General features: G+C 47.5%; 5 protein-coding genes across 5 annotated transcripts; 3 read left to right on the forward strand and 2 right to left on the reverse strand.

Moving 5' to 3' along the window:
* Positions 1-51: 51 nt before the first annotated feature.
* On the reverse strand, positions 52-2258 carry GGS22DRAFT_177255 (uncharacterized protein; the record flags this gene model as incomplete). The annotated part of the gene is made up of 2 exons (XM_047963502.1): positions 52-1840; positions 1915-2258. 2 exons carry the CDS (start codon positions 2256-2258, stop codon positions 52-54), a joined length of 2133 nt encoding a protein of 710 aa, XP_047824133.1.
* Positions 2259-4414: 2156 nt separating this feature from the next.
* On the reverse strand, positions 4415-6470 carry GGS22DRAFT_150516 (AFG1-like ATPase-domain-containing protein). The gene is made up of 2 exons (XM_047959317.1): positions 6077-6470; positions 4415-6012 (listed from the first exon to the last, which is right to left on the reverse strand). Exons 1-2 carry the CDS (start codon positions 6324-6326, stop codon positions 4613-4615), a joined length of 1650 nt encoding a protein of 549 aa, XP_047824134.1. The 5' UTR covers positions 6327-6470; the 3' UTR covers positions 4415-4612.
* Positions 6471-8333: 1863 nt separating this feature from the next.
* On the forward strand, positions 8334-10421 carry GGS22DRAFT_150517 (uncharacterized protein). The gene has a single exon (XM_047959318.1). The coding sequence runs from the start codon at positions 8660-8662 to the stop codon at positions 9731-9733; it is 1074 nt and encodes a 357-aa protein (XP_047824135.1). The 5' UTR covers positions 8334-8659; the 3' UTR covers positions 9734-10421.
* Positions 10422-10934: 513 nt separating this feature from the next.
* GGS22DRAFT_150519 (uncharacterized protein) lies at positions 10935-14825 on the forward strand. The gene is made up of 9 exons (XM_047959319.1): positions 10935-11760; positions 11883-11928; positions 12076-12217; positions 12285-12468; positions 12521-13115; positions 13171-13239; positions 13288-13547; positions 13605-14263; positions 14326-14825. Exons 1-9 carry the CDS (start codon positions 11639-11641, stop codon positions 14364-14366), a joined length of 2118 nt encoding a protein of 705 aa, XP_047824136.1. The 5' UTR covers positions 10935-11638; the 3' UTR covers positions 14367-14825.
* Positions 14826-15682: 857 nt separating this feature from the next.
* GGS22DRAFT_150524 (uncharacterized protein) lies at positions 15683-17475 on the forward strand. The gene has a single exon (XM_047959320.1). It carries the CDS (start codon positions 15778-15780, stop codon positions 17182-17184), a length of 1407 nt encoding a protein of 468 aa, XP_047824137.1. The 5' UTR covers positions 15683-15777; the 3' UTR covers positions 17185-17475.
* The last annotated feature ends 296 nt before the right edge of the window (positions 17476-17771 follow it).

Here is a 17771-nt window from a genome sequence, read left to right on the forward strand (position 1 = left end):
CCTAAACGCCACATACGCCAAAATCAGACAACGACAATTACCAACGACGCCTTACTCGACACTTTCGGACTTGATAGGATGGAATAACATTCCTCTGAGGCACATGCGGTCTGATTTTGACTGCTCGGTCTTCTTGCCACCCTCGCCGTTCTCCTTGGCTCCTAACCATCGTCGCCAGAGAGCACCACTAAAGCCTGCGTTGTAGTAGAAACTACCACCTTGCATGTTATGTTCGCCCCAACCGAAAGGGCTCTCGTGTGGCGCAGAAGGGTAGTTGAAGGTCTTATCCATGGTGTCTAGCGGCCATTTTCGGTCGAAATAGACCGGATGCGGGGCGTAGACAGCTTTGTATCCGTGGTGTAGCGCAACGGTTGGCGGCCACATCTCCGGGAACATGGTATGGTGCAGGCGATACGTTTCCTCGTGCATAGTGTTGAGCAATTCTCTCGACAGTCGCGCAACAGTGATGATTGCTACTCGTCGAGGCGGAGTTTCAACTGACGTATTATATCCCGATACATCATTGCGAAATACCCAATTTGTCTTTGCCGGGTCAAATAAGGGATCGAACACGATTAAATCTGCATCCTCACCAACCCCCCATTTATAATCGTCATCCTCGAATTTCGTCGGCGGCGTATTCTTTTCGGGAGACGGTATCTTTCCGTAACCACCAGTTGGAAATTCCACGGGTCCCCAAACTGGTTGCTCTTTTCTTTCTGCCGTCTCTTGCTCGACGAGCTGGGAGAACTTCGACCAGGGACCATGAGCGCCGGGTATCCAAAATCGCGAACTTCTCTCCCATAGGAGCTTTCGTGGCTGCTCAGCTGCCCAGTTCGAAATACCATTGTGGAATTCATAGTAGTGACCAGTATATCTCAAATCCATCTCCCAATTCCAAAAGAAATCATATTCCTGGTGCTGCTGAGCAAACCATTGCAAGGCGAAGTGTGCACTTCGATATACACCATGAATATCGCCCTTTGAATGGTTTTCGACGTTGTCTTCCTCGCGGAATGGGCCAGGGTAGTAGGTTCGCATCAACTGTTCCGACCATAATGTCGTAATATCCCAGAACTCCTCGGGTACATTGGCTCTGAGTGTCTGATTATAAATATCCTCTGATGCCCAAATTGGTATCGAATCGTCCTTGACGTGGACCAGGAGGTGTACGTCATACTCCCCACCAGATTTCAAAGATAATTCGGTAATCATGGCTCGCAGCGACAAAAGTTGGATGTCGGTGTATTGGTATCCCGTCCAGGTGCGCAATACATAGGCGGATCTCTTGACCTTTTGTTGCAACAAAGCTCCGTCGGCGCTTACTAAACTGGGGTCAAATCGTTCCTGGTTCTTTTTAAAACATCTCTTCTGCGCTTTGCCCCAGTTAACACCGCGGTAGTCGATTTTGGTGAACATCTCCTGGACTTTCTCGGCTCCTACATGCGCTGAGTTGTTCGAGAGTCCAAGTCCTCCCTCAGCGGGGTTGTAACTATAACCGTATGGCCCAAAACGACCAAACCGCTCCCAACATCTATCCGGCGCAGTTTTAATGCTCTCGTACGATCCCCAGTACGGGGCTGCCATGCCGGCAGGAATTCCAGGATAGGCGAAAACATCGGGCGCACCATGCTCCTCATTCTCATCCAAATAACATCTCTTGGGGGATTGGTGAAGTTTCAGATACTCCTCCGACTCAAAAGGATAAGGGTTGACAACAACGGGATCGAAAGGAGGAGCCTTATTGACCTTGATCTTTGTTTTTGGCGCGGCTTGCTGTTCCGGGACCCAGTCTGTATAATTCACAAGGGTGCGGACGCCGTTATAAAAACCATTCAACCTACAAGCCACGCGTTAGAGACACCAACGTCACATGTTTTATTTCTGAGACATAAGATAGATATAATATCTTACCGGTCATACGCTTCCCAATGATAAGGGATCCTCTCTTCAGTTTTATCCTTCTCGGCATAGTAGCGGTTCGCTCGTAAACTTCCACCAGCGATTAAAACGAGCGTGACAAAAAATGCCAATGTGGCGATAACCAGTCTCTTGGGTGATGTGCGGAATAACCCTAATCGGCGACGGGGTGTAGATGTCCCTTTGCGCCGGGAATCTAGCATTATAGGCGACTCGTCAAGAGGAGAACTGGCATGGCTCATATCATGAGAAGGTAATTCCTCGTACACGACTTTGGATCCGGATCCTGGAAGACGAAAAGAAGGTATCAACGACAAGGGATTTTTGAAAGGACCCATCCTGACGGTAGGAAATGGGAAAGAAATGGGGGAAACGACCGAAACGCGTAGGTGAATTATCCTTCGCAAAACAATCCTAAAGCGATTCGAAAGTTTGTTTTTCTCAGCATCCCGTTCGGTCCTACGGTTGGCAGAAAAGAAACGAACGTCTGCTTTTAGGAGATAGTGAAAGAAAGGAAAGGAAAGGAGTGCTGAAAAAAAGGAAGGCAAGCCCTGGAAAAGGCCAAGACAAACTTGAAGAAGTGGAGGGTCGTGATTTACCAGGACTCGAGATGAGTAAAAAACTGGATACTTGATTGGACTCCACCAAAAAGAATGACGGAATCTCCTATTTGGTGGGCTGGAACGAGCTTCAAGGGAGGAACGGCCCTCTCTCAAATGATTGCACCCCACATGCCCACCAGCGCCTACATGGGAAGGTAACTTTTACTACGTAGTGGGTTAGGTCCTTGGCCAATTCCTGCTACTTCCGTCTAATGCCCCGGCAAGGTACGCCGATACTTCATCCGTAATTAGAGCATCTAAATTCTCAACCTATTTGACCTGATTCGTTGAAGGAGTAAGTCGCTCTTTAGCCATTCTAGCCATTTACGATAAAGATCCATCTAACGCGAAAACATCTTTTAGAGGTAACTTGTGACCGATTTTACCTCCTTTTAGTACACAGATTATCTACATATGGAATTATAGTCCACGATTGGTTCGACGTTTGGATATATGGATCGATATCCACGATTCTGGTGGCCATCAGGTGCACGATAGCTGCAGAATCCCTGCATGTGTTCTGCTGTAGCATATCTTACACCTACATTACATATGCAGCCCCTGGAGATAGGTACTGTATGTAAGACGGGTTGGACGGGAGGAGTATACCAACCACAACGCATCGCATCCAACATTACATGAACTTTACGTACCCAGCAAGGTAGGTGAGTTACATCAGGTTTTCAAGCTTGGTAATCCACGGTAATTCACCTACTATGTAATAGGCATATGTATTCTTTGACGACACTCGCAAGCGTAACCTGAATCACTGTCTTTTAATGCATTAAAAACATGATTTAGAAATTCGCGGTTCCTGGTCAGATGACAGATAAGCGAGACACTACCTGTAATGCAATAGCACCTTTCCATGAGGCTCTGCAGCGGGAAAAGGCGAAGCCACCCCCACAAGCGATGGTTGAAATAAGACAATCTGGTGTCGAGAAACAGGAACCGCTTCCTTTCGGCTGGATGACTGTGTGATCAACTATACGGAAACTTCCAACGGCACATGATCTGATTCAGCTTACCTTATCGACGGTCTTGTAGAGATACAGTTATTATCGTCATCACGGCAAGTAAATGCAAGTCATGATAAGACGTGATGAAGTGCTGAAGTTCGCCGCCCCCAATTGAAGGATTTAGCAGGGATGGTCGCTAAACTTGTTCCAATCGAATTTGGCCCGGTCGGAATCCTACGCTACAAATTATCCCTCAACACCTGAACTCCTTAATAGGTGCAGTATAGTATCTTCTGCTGACCGATAATCTGTGCGACGCTGGTAATGGACATGACTGGGCAATTTTACATTTATGTAATCACGAGCACAGATATATGGATATGCTCTGAATATCGTACCTTCAAATGAACCCAACTTTCTGGTACCGTTGGAATAAAGAATCAAAGTTCAGATGGGGTGGATTCCTATTCTTAGCAATCAGTATAATTACACGTCCAGGCTAGAAGAAAAATGACAAGAGTCTAGGCCGCATTCCTGACTCTACATTACAGCGGTTCCCATGTCGTGACACCGAGACTAGTCTACTAGGTAGGCGGGGATTTCGCCCGAATTGGCCGATCTTACGGGCTGTGATACCGCCAAATTGGGACAATCGACACCAACGGCTCTTGCATTGCATGCTTAGGGGGTCGTGATTGCACAGCGCAATCAACATCTTCGGTGTAACTCGAGCAAACTTCAAGGTACCTAGTGACATTCGAGATCGCTTAAACTCTAACAAAAGGATTAATAAAAACTTTGTGAATACTTAGCGTTACTGCCGATATTTGATTTGCTCAACTTCGTGGCATCTTGTACTGCTTTACGCGCAATTTCAGGGAACATCGTTCCATACAACCCGCGAGCTCCAATAAGTTCAAAAACGTGGCCTGGTTTAATCCAAAAATCTTGTTTATGACGTAGTGCAAGATACCTAGCTAATCTCTATCGTATCAGACATGCCAACCACAGAGTCGTGGTCTTCCCACCGCTCTATATGTATATATTGATCTCACTCATCAACCCGGAACAGTACAACGCCAGTCATGCCAATCGTAGAACCATAGGACAACTATAAAACCTCGCGCTCCTTCACATGCTATCTTCCATCTGTCGACTACGGGCCTTTGCCCAACCATCTCTTTCTTTCTTCCCTCCCGATTGTTCTAGGCCCATACCACGCTCAACCCATTCTTTACTCGACATCTCAGTTAATCGTGAAAGCGCTCGAGCGAAAGCGAAACGCTCTTCATCACCAGAAAAGAGGCTTGAGGTTTTCAGCTGGTCGATGTTACTGTTCATGTCTTCCAGCATATGCTGCATAGCATGACTAGTAGATTCGTCATCCTCGTCATCCACAGGCTTTCCGTCCCTTTTCAGGGATTCCCGTAATTCAGATGGCGATATGAATAACTCCGTCAGGGGAACGGCTGTCGTAAGGACGAGCTTGGCACGTGACTCGTAGACAGCATCTATAAATGTAATGAACCGTCTTGCGAGATCGCGTTCTCGAAAGGTCATGCCGGGAATATCGGAGATTATAAACGCGTCGTAGCAGCGCATTAGCTCGAGGTAGTCGGCAGCTCCCGTCGCACGGCCGATCAGTTCTTGGAAAGTGAACCACGCGCAGCGGCCGCTGACTCTCGGCACGTGTATGTCGCGACCCCATACCTTCTGCGTTTCCGGCCGAGGCTCTGGGTTGTCTGGGTCGCCTAGAAAACGAAGCCATTTTTCTATGTGCGAAGCCGCATGGCTGTCCAGCGGCGTATGGTATACGCCAGATGGCGGTCTTGGAATTTTGCGGTAATCTGTAGGTGAGTCAAGGTTGATGACATGCAGCCGCGCTTTAAGCAAGTGAATCGCCGGAATAAAGGATTCGCGCTGAATTCCATTCTTGTAGAGCTCGTCTGGGTGACGGTTCGAGGTGGTGACAAGAACAACGCCGTGAGACATGAGGGATTCCAGAAGCCTCCGTAGGATCATCGCATCAGCTACGTCAGTGCATTGAAACTCGTCGAAACACAGTACATTTCCCTGCTCTGCGATATCTGCCGCTACAAATGGGATCGCATCTATATCGTTCCCATGCTCCATCTTCATCCGATGTAATCTCTTGTGTATATCCTGCATGAAATTGTGAAAATGTATTCTCGTTTTTGATCGGACGGAACTCGGTAATGTATCGTAGAACAGGTCCATCAGCATGGTCTTCCCACTCCCCACGTCACCGAACAAGTACAAGCCCCGCGGTAGATCATCCGGAATCTCTTGTATGGCCCCAGTGCCTGGTTTCGGTCCAAACCAAGAAAACAATGACTTGGTAGGTTTTAAGGTCTCGATATTCGGATGGACAACCGGTCGCGCTCGATAATGGACTAAATCGTCGTGCAGATTTTGTAAACTCCGTATAATGCCGCGCTGGTGCTGATCCTCTCGAAGGCGCCCTTCCTCGACTCGACGGTCGTATTCTTGTATCGGGCCATGACTGTTGGCTGTTTCCCAAGGTAATCAGATACGTTACCACGTAGAAAAAAAAAACGATATTGGAAAGCTTACCTTTCTTTGTGCCTTCTGTCGCAACAGTTGCCAACTGTCTAGATCCGCCTAATGAGAAAGTGGGTCGCCTCGAGACGATAGATGAGGTTCTACGGCTTGCTATTGGAGACCTAGGAACATTTTGTCGCTTCTCAACGGTCCTTGCCAATAAAAGACATTGTGTACATATGTGGTGCCTCCTCTCGAGTCCCACGATAGTTCGCGTGGAAATAGGTCGCACAAGAGGGGCGTGAGGAAAATAACGGCGCATTCTCGTTAATTGGTCCCTCTCGCAAAGGACAATATAGAGGGAGGTTCTTCGTACATCATACGACAATAATGTATATAAAAAGGTCCATTAATGTCAAAATAGCATGTGTAACATGGTCGCGATTAATATTATATGAATACCATCACAACAAGAAGAGTAATCGCTTCTTGCAATGATCCAATGACCCAATGGCTTACATATTTGCATATGCGCCAATGGCGTCAGGGGATTTACGGTAATGACCGGAGTAATCTCGCATTTAAGATGGCGGTAGCGATTGACCGAGGCCAGTCCCTTCTAAAAACGGGACCGGTTAAGTGCGGTCTTTCTTCAATTCCCGTACAGCGACTTATTACCGGTAACAAACACCGCGGTCAACTAATTCACGAGAGCATCAAGTATGGATAACCTTGGAAGGCCTACCTACCTACACATTCAATTATTAATAAACACTTCATATTCAGCATTCTATATTCTATAAATTATTTATGAATTTACTCGAATATTCCCAGTATTTCGTAATGGATCCATTATTATTTGCATGCTTATTTCACATTCTTAGCATGTCTGGGTAGTAGGTCCTACAGCCTGCCAGTACCAAACCCCACAAGCAAAAATTTCGAGTATTTGTTTCATGGACAATAACATAAGGCTAACTTCAATAAATAGTAATAAATTACATACCTACCTAATAGCCATCCATAGACATACCTAGAATACCTAAACTTCTTAGGTATTTACATACATCATGAGCTTCTCGGTGGTTGGTAAGGCGGGCTAGGGGGGTAGAAATAAGCTTGATTCTAAACACCCCTGAAGCTCACTGTTAACCCCTGGAGCGATCAATTCATCGTCCATTGTTAGAACATGAATTAACTACTTCCTAGCACCTACATATTTATATTTAGATCAGGAGGAATATATCTTACGTACCGACTATAAATGCAACATTCTTCGTATCACATTGATGTTGTTCGCTGACTAATGGCTCTTCATAGCTGGAAGTAGAAGCCCTGTGTCCCACCCACGTCAGTGGCGCCGGTTATCAGAAAGCATTTACAGATAACTTCTCAAACCCTAACCCTGATACGTACAAACTCAAGATCGTTTGAAAATAGCCCATAGAGTTTCGTTGCGTACGCTTATCAAAGCAAAGCCTCGTCCGGTTGGTAGTACCTAGCTACAAAGGGGCTCCTTTCTTTCGAATAGGGGTATTCTCTCTTGCTCTCCCATGTAGATGATCTCAGCCTGGAAATAGAGCATATGTGAATGACAAACGAAGCGTTTTAACTACTATATGGTAGCATACGTATTTACCACAAGTTGATACTAATTGCGTAGGTAAGTTTACAGAACCTTTCGTTACTCGCGATGTCACAAATAGGGGTAAATGAGAATTATAACGTATATGGGCACGGCTAGAATATTCCTAACCAAACCAGTCGCCTGAATACGGCTAGACCTACAATACTGTCTTCTAGAGTTAGTGATATACCAAATTGCCGATATTATAAACCATCAGGAGTTACTGTGTAGAAGTGGCCGAGATGTGCCCCCTGACAGAATCCTACCTACTCTTTACCTCAGTACGTCTACAAGTCCCGAAGGTGCACTATATCTCATTTAATAGATCCCTACTTGACGAAAGTTTAGGTTCTATTAATGGTAAATAGAAGGTGGAAAGTATACAGAAGAGTTTGGAGGTTTGATGTTAACCTAGGTAAGGCGAAATGAGACGGTACGATGGTAAAGTCTATATCGGTAAGGCGAGATAACAGCCAAAACCATACCTCTGTAAGCCACCAAATGATAGAAAAGGTTTCACTTGACGTGAATACATAACAGGGTACCGTCGTGAGGTTGTGATATGATAGAGCTAAGTTTATAGGGAAATATTTCAAGATGAGAGGTGCTCTGTAACACCTCATCCAAAGTCGCGATGAAATATGACTGATTGGAACGTCATAATAGAAACAAAACCAAAAGGACTACCCTAGTGAATCACGACAGGTTTAATATGCCCTATGATTTTTGTAAGCTTATTGCCTGCCTACTAGCTATGATTCATGGCATCGACTTCGTACATCTAACATTCTTCCACAATACCGTGACCCAGTGAATCAAACAATTGTGTTACTGTCCACAACACGTGGGTATAGCTGTGTTTGTTTGCAACTCAGAAACAGGAATCAAAATGTCATAAAAGCCAAAGGTCTCGAATTGATTTCCACGAAGACTTCATAAACTTCCAGTTATTACCTAGCATCATTGACATTTAGTATGCGCCTCCATACCAACTAGCAATAATTGATCGTTACTGCTCGCCATTTACGATGGATCCTCTTCACCACCGAACACCGAAAACGAACCGGCGGAGTTGTTGTTATGACCTGAAATCCAAGGACGGTTGGTTCAAAGGGCCGAGAGACACGGCATGGACCATCGACTCGACCGTTAATGGCAAAAGCAACCCATCAGGTTACGACAGCAATACTCTCATTACGATTCTCCGCTGGTCCCAATTTTTCACCAGTGCCATGACATTGATACTTTACGTATTCACATTGTCAGCCCCTGTATTATGGCTCCTTCTCCTAGCAGGTATCGCGGGCTTTCTCTCCTGTCTTTTTAGCATACTCGCACTCTATCTCAGACACCGCTGGACGATATGGCTAGTTATCCCCGAGATCCTGCTCACTATAGCTTGGATCGTCTTATTCGCCACAAGCTCTCTCTCCTCGCCGCCGGATTCCAAAGGGGAAACATTCCAGTTGGGATTGATAGCTATTGAAGCCTCGATGGTCCTTTGGATCCAGACATTCTTGTTGGCCATAACGCCTGCCTTCCACAAGATGCTACCCCGACTGTTCGGAGTAAAGAACAGCGGTGTTATCGAACCGCACGGATCTATGGATAGATCTGAGGAGAGGGTAAGATGGTCCCTGACGCTAGGCGACGAGAAGCTAACCGGCAGCAAGCAGCCAAGTTGGGCCGCAAACGCGGCCCCAATTCCCGCGAATACTAATATATATTCTTCTTCTGCAACTCCATCTATCGCATGTCCGCAACCGACTCGTAGAGGACCTGCATTATCCGACATTGAATTGCAGGACTACCTCGCAGCTCAGGGGGCGGGAAATTCAACATCCGCACCCCGAACACTTACGACTCCGCATAGGTCGGCTACGCATTCGACGCCGTACGCTGGGTCAATCGAGAGGACGGACAGTCACCTCAGAAGAAAGCCGATAGCCTCCGGTGGACTTCCACCACTAGAAACTTCGAGAGGGGTCAGCCCTGTTTCCATGGACTATATTGGCCCGTTAGAGCCTGTCAGTCCTTTGTCGAATATTGACCCATGGTCGACGTCGACTGTCAGGGGAGGAGACGCCCGAAGTGGCTTCTAGAGGAAATTATGAAAAGCGATGCAATGTAGGCATGCGCATGAACATTGTGCCTGTCCTTGGCCATTGAGTCGGCCTATTAGGTAACTCGAAGGATTCATCGTCAGTTTTCATTTACCCACTCCGACGCGGAGTCATATCGATTGTTCCGATGTCGCCAGTAAGAGCAGGAACTCGATTAATGTTTTGGGGGTTCTCCTATGCCAGGCAATAGTTATTTTGGGTCTCGAGGAGTTGCGTCGCTGCAAGGCTCTGTCGATTTCGTTTCGTTCTGGTACTAGGAATGTTGATGAGAGTAAAAGCATTACACCATGTACATCTCATGCAGCCTCAACTTACCTAGGTGGGCATAGGTGGGAAGCATGGTGAAAGGTCACTATATTGTTTCAGCGTTTCATTATATCCAATAGACAGACGAATGAATAGGAGTTGAGACGAGGCTCCTAACGATCAGGGCGCAATTAATAGATTCTTCAATCACAATATTCTCCAAATATTTATCGATTCTTCTAACTGGCTCTGCCATTGTCCCCTTTGGGCTACCTAGTAGGCAGGCTATCATTGAGCATTGAGATAACAGACAATGACTAGGTAGGTAGGTATGTATGAAGGGTATGAACGCCACAGCGGAAATCGTCGACTCCCATGTCGCCGCGCTTACATTGAATTTTCGAATGGATTCTTTATATCCGCAAAACATACGAGAATGTCAGAAATGACGTGTTGTCGATTACCCAATAAAAGGGGATGATGGCTTTTTTCTCGCAGGGGCGGTAGTATGGAAAGGGGATGGTTCTCGGATGCGGAAGAGAACCGGAAATAGTATCTGCAATGAGTGAAAAATAGTATCTGCAGCGAGTGAGAAGTCGGGAAAAGTTGGTCGGCGAAAGGGGCTGGATACAACGATACTACATATGCAGTACATACGATCCATACGATCCAAGCGATACATCCTGACATCTAAGCAGCGATCAACATGAAGAAATTGATTGCGTGGCTATAAAATCGACTGGGTCCTAAGCGGAACGGGCCGGACTTTAACCCTCGCAGCCCTCGATGCATTTGTTATCAAGCCTGCGAGCACATTTCATTAGCATATTTGTTAACAAGGGTTAGGGAACCAGTGTGATGGATCATAAAGACGCTAACGAATCATATCTGCACATTTGCACCCTTCTTTTGAGTAATATTAGAAAGAACTACCAAGACATGCCTTAGGGCCACCAGGGCACTGAAGAGCCACCACGGTGGCACTGCTACCCTCCAACTTTTTAAAAAAAATACATCCATAAATACATCCATACAGTACATACACCCATGGATATATGGATGTACATATTACATACTGATACCAGAGAGAGAAAAAAAAGATAGATCTTATCGGCAACTGCCCATGCCCATGTACCTTTTAGTAGCCAATGCAAATGTCTCATGATAGACTATGATTACCCCAGTCGACCAGTGGACTGGCTGAGTTGTCTAACAACCAATTCGACGCCCCGGACGCCCTCCTTCATAAAACCCCCCCTCGGAACCGCAAACCGCATCCATACCCAAACTAGAAGATTTTCTTTTTTCTTCTCGTCGGCCAGAAGTGAATCTATATGTAGTATGGGTTTATCCTGGTATCCTGACATCCTGGCACCATTTAAGTAGACTTGTCATTACCCCGCTCTCTCAGCTGAATTAAGAAGGGATAGGTAGTCCAGTCCGCATGATCCGGTCAATCGGATCTGCTCACTTCCTCCCTTGACAATCTCCACTACCAACTCTTTACCAAAGAGGCCACCCGCGGCTTTACTATACCCTATTTCAATCTTGCTTTAAAGATTCAATTACCTAACTGCCTTACCGATCCTTTTTGAATACAGATCAACTAGGTTTAGGTCCAAACCCAGAAAAGACGCAATGACGATGTCTGAGGGAGATGGCTTGAATGGGCTGAATGGGTCCCAGAGATTGACCAGTCAGGCGCCCGCCCCCAGGAAGAAATTTGCGATTCCTCCCGTCAAAAACGCCTGTCTATCTTGGTACGTCGCAACATGCGCCTCCACCCCTTTAGCCTACAAGCACTATACTATACTATACTATACTATATTATTCTATACTATCGTGTACTATCGAGACATCATGGGCTAACTCATTATTGAAGCCGCGCATCGAGGACGAGATGTAATGGCGAGAATCCATGCGCAAGTGTACGCATAACCTAGTTGCTATTTCCTAGTTCGTATCTCCTTACAGTCTAAAAATAAATAACTATGTCAGGGGAAAAAAGTAAAAGCACATAACAGAAAACGTGGAAGAGTGGAGCGAAAGTATTCTAACTAGTCCAATCATTCTAGTGCTTGACAAAAGATCGCGACTGCGTCTATAAACCCAGTAGACGAGGAGGGCCTCGCATTCGGAAGAAGGCCCGACCGATGTCAGATTATCAAGATCTGGCCATATCGCTTCCTACCAACCAAGAAGAAATTCCCCAGGACAGTAAGTTGCAGTTGCCAACATGTTGCCATCCGACCGCGAAGCATATTCGATGCTAATTAAGGGGTAGCGCTCCTTCTCGAAAACTACATAGATCCCGGCGCTGGCCTTAAGCCTCTAGCTGATATCTGGAGAGACAGTGATGCTATCTATGACAACTTATTTCAAGATGTTTTAGTAGACACTGCTAATGCCACTACTCCTAACATCAAGATACCGATGGTTAGGACTTATGGAGGGAATGATCGGGCTATGTAGGTTGTCTCGATAACTACCTATTCCACCTCCCCACTGACCAATCCTTAGACTAAATGCCTATTATATCTGGATCCATCCCTATTTCCCTATCTTACCGCCCCCGGAGACGGCGCCGGTACTTGATCAAGTCTTGCCCCTCTACGAAAATGAGAGGGCCAAATTCGAGGAACCGTCTTCAGCTATCGCTCTAGCCATCTCTGCGATCCTGGCCCTTATACCATGCCCCCAGGATCCCAACCCGCTGGAGCCAGAGTCAATCCGCTGGAGGCGGGCATACTCACAATTCCACGCCAAGGCAGCACTAGAGAGTATCGAAACTGAGACGGAAAGGCCTGAGTCCTCTGTCGAGCCACCCAAAGCTCTAGATGACTCCGACGAGGAGATCTTTCGGGAGAAATTCCACTCGCAAGTTCCTCTAGAACTAGAAAGTGTTATCGCTCTCGACCTTCTCAGCGTATACGAATATGCGCAACGTGGGAACTTGAAGAAGATGCGGGCCAGGGTTGGCGCTGCCTTAATGTCCGCCATGTCCTTGAATCTTCACATCAATAACGACGTGGAAGATGAATATTCAGAAGCACGACGTCGCACATGGTGGATGACATACATCTGTGTCTGCCAAGGGTCAATCGTTAGCAACACAGTACGCCTCTTTATTCTCTAAAGGAGCAGTTTGACACTTCGCTAATATCCACTAGGCTCCGACGCTCGACGTCTTCTCATCTAGCTTTAACGCCAAGTATCCGACCGTTAAGGCCGACCCAGATGTATGACTCTTGACTTGTATATTTGACTTCTCATCTAACCGTAGACAGGCATGGCCTTTGTTCGTTCAGGCCCAGCAAGCCATTCTCGCGGCCACCCAGTTCGTTATTGACTTCAATAAGGCCAGAAATGAGCAAGCGGATATGACTCGCATATACAACAGAATGCGAGAGCTAGAGCGCCTGTTGGAGCCTTTGATCACCAAATCCGAAACATGGCTATTAAATTGCCCACTAACACAGCCAGTCGATAGGACGGAGCTCGTCTTATCGCAATCGCTGCGGTGTATCTCGCGCATCAAGTTGAACAGGTATTGCCCACACTTGAGATTTTAACTTATCATAAACTGACTGGAGTCTACGTGTAGTGCTCGAATCAAAGTCCATCGGTACTGTGCTTTCTTCGATCTCGCCGTGTTTTCGGGAAAGCACTGCGATTTAAAGAGCACGAACGAGAAGAGTGTAGTTGGTAGCCCGGAAAGTGTAACCCAATTACAAGCGTGCTGCACTTCCATGGGAAATTCGCCGTCTATGGGCAGTTCACCGTCCTCACACTCGAGCCCGTCCGGAGGATCCGTCTCGCCTACGCTTTCTAACCGATCCACACCGAACGTGGATAGTTGTGGCTTCACCTATCAGCAGCCTGCACCAGTCCAACCATTCCCATTTACCACCCACCACTCATCGAAGATATGTCTAAAGTCCGCCTTGAATATCGCCCAGGCATTCGATTCCATGCCCTACCCGAATCCTACTGGCTTGCTTTGCGACGCCCCTTGCTACCTAGGGCCATCTTCTACGTTAATCACACCGCGGACAATGCCGTCTTTCGCTTGTTGCGCGATGCAGTGCAGCTACGCGTTGCTCATGGTTAAGGACAGAACGGAAACGATGTACCCGACCGCGAATGGCGAAGCTGGGGTCCTCGTGGATAATCTCCGTGATCGCCTTCAGCAAGGCCTAGTATCTATACTAGTAACGCTAGAGAACTATGCGACGGCTTTCGAAGCCTTGGGTGGGATGAGAGGTAATTCGATTCACTCGCTCCTTCTAAAAGAGGATATAAATATATACTGACGCATCGTACAGACCAGATTCGAGACAAGGTTGATTTATCGCTAGGGTTCTGACAGGGGTTGGATGGTCTTTCGTTATAATAATTTATGGATATCCTCTTGGATGTGGAGGCATGTTAGGGCGCAATCGTTATATATAGCTTTCGTGGCTTCTCCTCTCCTTGGACTAATGTGATGAGACTTCTCGATGATCGAGACCGGATGAATTCGGCCAATGTGTACTAGAACATATGGCTGGGTATGATAACGTAAAGTAAATAATTCATTGAGGCTATGTCAATTAAGAAATCTGGTTCGGAGCCGTGTATGGATGTACTGGTGTGATAGGCTCATTAGCCTCTAGAGGTATCAAAGTACTAGGTAGAATCAAAATCTTGTCATACATCTAGGATATTATGGATACTTGTGTACCTAATGTATATTACTAGGTACCATTTATGTATTTGAAGGGTTAGACTACATGATTTGGTGATACCGCATTAACTTCGCGGGTTCCGGTCCACGACTACCGCCTTCACCGGCCGAGCTGGTTGATCCACTTCTCCCGGGTCCACTCCGGGTGTGGATCCATTTCTCGGCCGATCCTAAACCGGAAAATGGAAATACATATCAGAACCCGGGTCATGACATCCCGTACGTGGTACTTTCAAGGCAAACAAAAGTTTCCAAACTTAACTAGTAGGTGAGCTTAGTCTCCTTGGGCTGATTTCACATCAGAAATAAACAAAGGTCAACCATGATAGGCCAGAGTTAATGATGAGAATGCCACTAGATACCCCTACCCCTGAGAGACTGTATGAACTCCTAAGTACTGCCCAAGAAAATAAATAGTAAATATAAATTTTTATTCTATTACAAAGTACTAGGTGTACTAGAGCATCTACTTTCGAGATGTCAAGTTACCTATGTAAGTAAAAATCACGTAAAACGTGAAGTACTGTCTCCCTAGAAATAGGGGTAAAAAGTACCAAAGACCCGAATATAAGAAGGTACAAGTGATTACCTAGTAAGTATCTGGTTTGTCCCTTATGAAAAGTCCTCTAAATATGCCGAATGTGGTAAGGTATACGTGATAATTGGCGAGGATTCATGATTTGCGGTCCAGTTTGTCACAATGTACCCCCTATACAACGTACATAGAGATACGTACAGAGCACATCCTCATTTTTTGAGTCGACGGCATGGCCAACGATCATATTCCTCTCGATTTCAACAGAATCAGCCGCGTAACTCTGCCCTGGTGGGAGTGTTTATTTAAATCCTGCCCTGATCTAAATTTCCTTTCCTTTTTCTTTTTCTTCCCACCTTCTTCACGCTTCCCACCTCACACCCTCCACCTCTCAACCTCTCAACCACCCCCTTCCCTCACCCTTTCCCGAAGACAAGCTTGCTTATAGCATAAGCTTGTTTTCTTTCTTTGCCTTTTTTCATTTTGCAACGCTTCTATTGAAAATTTGATTCAATCATGAGCCGCATTCACAATTCCCAGATGGGTTCTTCTCCTATGGGCTCCGGCTCAGCTGAGAACGGCGCCACTAGCCACGGCTCAATCACCCCAATCTCCATCGGTGCCCGCTCTCAGGCTAGTGCCACTCCGGCTGGAAACACTCCTAACCGCGAGTCTTTTATCACTTCGATCAATGACAATCCTGACATTGAGACCTCTGCCGCTTTACTCGGAGGTGGTGCTAACACCGAGTTGCCTGCCGCTCATGGCGGCACTCATCGCGCTGGCATTTCGGCCCGCCGATTGAGCAACTTGATCCACTCTGAGCCCATTGACATTCCGGCTCGTGGTAACGGTAACGGTCACGCTGACACTTCTCCTATCCGCAGCCGTTTCAACGATGAGCTCACCCCGGGCCGCCCCCCTAGCACGGGCCCTCGTCGCGTCGCTGGTACAGCTCAGGATCTCTTGTCCACTCCCATAGCGGCTCGTCGCGGCGTCAGCCCGACTTTCGAACGCCTCATGTCGCCTGGCAGCTACTTAGGTCGTAGCCCCATGCCTACTCCGGTTCGTCCCCGCGTCTCGTCGACCATCGCAACTCCTTCGACAGATGCCCACGAGTCCACCCAGGCTGAAGTTGGCGAACAGATCGTCACCCCTGACATCGGCAGCCGTGACCACTCAAGCGTTCGTTCCTGCGGCGGCCGTGGCGGCGACCATGTCGTAGAGATCACCAGCCCCACCGACGGCATTCCCCTGCCCGTCGTATTCCCCGAGACATCAGCTGGTCCTTCTCACCAGCGCGGACCCAGCACCGGCACCGTCCGCCGTCCCCGCGCTACTCGTCTGGAATACAACGGAACTGGCACCGTCCGCGCCCAACGCGGCATCCGTGACATCAGCCTTCTCAGTAGCTCCGCCACGTCCCTGATGCCCCGATCGTCCTACAACAGCCTCACGGGCACCGAGGACGAGAACGGAACCATTCGCGCCAACGGCTCGGGTCGTGTCCGCAGCGGACACCGCGCTCACCCGCCTATGATGCAGCCGGTTGTCGTTCTTCCGGTACGTGAACCCTTTCCCTCTACATACCCCTGTCCATCAGTATCAGTGAGAGACGAGTTACTAACCCCAAACCAGTCCAGCGACAGCAGTTCCTCGCTGTCCTCGCTCTCGACCACGGACGTGGAACGCCAGCCGATGCTCAACGCGGCGGCACCGCAACAGCACCGATCGTACGGCACGGCGGGTCCCCAGGACCAGCACCTCGAGGGCGGAGAGGAGGGTGCTTGTCGCCGGGAGCACGTCGGATTCTGGTTCCGCTTCACACGCAGCGAGGCCGTGCTGTTCTCCATGTTCCTCTGCTCGGTTGTCTTCGGATTCACGTTCATGGCTATGGTCATGGTGCATCTTCTGCGCGACTAGACTCTGGAGTGCTAGGCTGCTGACGGGGATATACTCGTTCGTGCGCGGAGTACGTAGGTGACGTGAGGAAAGCAGGATGGGTTTGGCAGTGCTATTCTGGGGCGGCTTTAAGTACCACCAGATAGTTACCGGTTAGGACAGGACTACGTAGGCATGCATAGAATGCAAATAGTCCTCTGAGATAACGTAACTCGTCTTTCTTCTATCATTGGATCGTGACATGTTCGTAGTCGTGGTTATAGGTAAGTAGGTGGTAACGTGATACCCCGCCAGCCCGCCAAACTACTTGGTAGGTACCGACGATCACGGTGTGAATAGATGGTGTGGTACACAATCTATCCACTGTATTCCATTTAATTCCATTATATTCAGTGGTAACACAGACGCCTCAATCCCCATCGGAACCCCGGATCTCGCTAGAAATCGTGGGGGCATTTATCCAGAAGCCACTGACGCGCACAATTCCAGACATTTATGCAGTATTCCCACCCCCTCGTCGTATATTGGTTCTATAACTGTAACCCAACTTATATCAAGTACCTAATACATAGAAATAACCATCCATTCCCTTAGACATCGACGCCTCT

The sequence above is a fragment of the Annulohypoxylon maeteangense genome (genome assembly GCF_022496945.1).
Source record: "Annulohypoxylon maeteangense strain CBS 123835 unplaced genomic scaffold GGS22scaffold_1, whole genome shotgun sequence".
NCBI classification, from domain to species: Eukaryota; Fungi; Ascomycota; class Sordariomycetes; order Xylariales; family Hypoxylaceae; genus Annulohypoxylon; species Annulohypoxylon maeteangense.

What these genes read in the sequence shown, in the direction of transcription:
- GGS22DRAFT_150516 (XM_047959317.1), bottom strand. Translation starts at nt 6,326, where the DNA reads ATGCGCCGTTATTTTCCTCACGCCCCTCTTGTGCGACCTATTTCCACG. An exon ending in GACAGAAGGCACAAAGAAAG is followed by an intron (nt 6,013 to 6,076) that starts GTAAGCTTTCCA and finishes CTTGGGAAACAG; the next exon opens with CCAACAGTCATGGCCCGATA.
- GGS22DRAFT_150517 (XM_047959318.1), top strand. Translation starts at nt 8,660, where the DNA reads ATGGATCCTCTTCACCACCGAACACCGAAAACGAACCGGCGGAGTTGT.
- GGS22DRAFT_150519 (XM_047959319.1), top strand. Translation starts at nt 11,639, where the DNA reads ATGACGATGTCTGAGGGAGATGGCTTGAATGGGCTGAATGGGTCCCAG. An exon ending in CCGTTAAGGCCGACCCAGAT is followed by an intron (nt 13,240 to 13,287) that starts GTATGACTCTTG and finishes AACCGTAGACAG; the next exon opens with GCATGGCCTTTGTTCGTTCA. An exon ending in TCGCGCATCAAGTTGAACAG is followed by an intron (nt 13,548 to 13,604) that starts GTATTGCCCACA and finishes GTCTACGTGTAG; the next exon opens with TGCTCGAATCAAAGTCCATC.
- GGS22DRAFT_150524 (XM_047959320.1), top strand. Translation starts at nt 15,778, where the DNA reads ATGAGCCGCATTCACAATTCCCAGATGGGTTCTTCTCCTATGGGCTCC.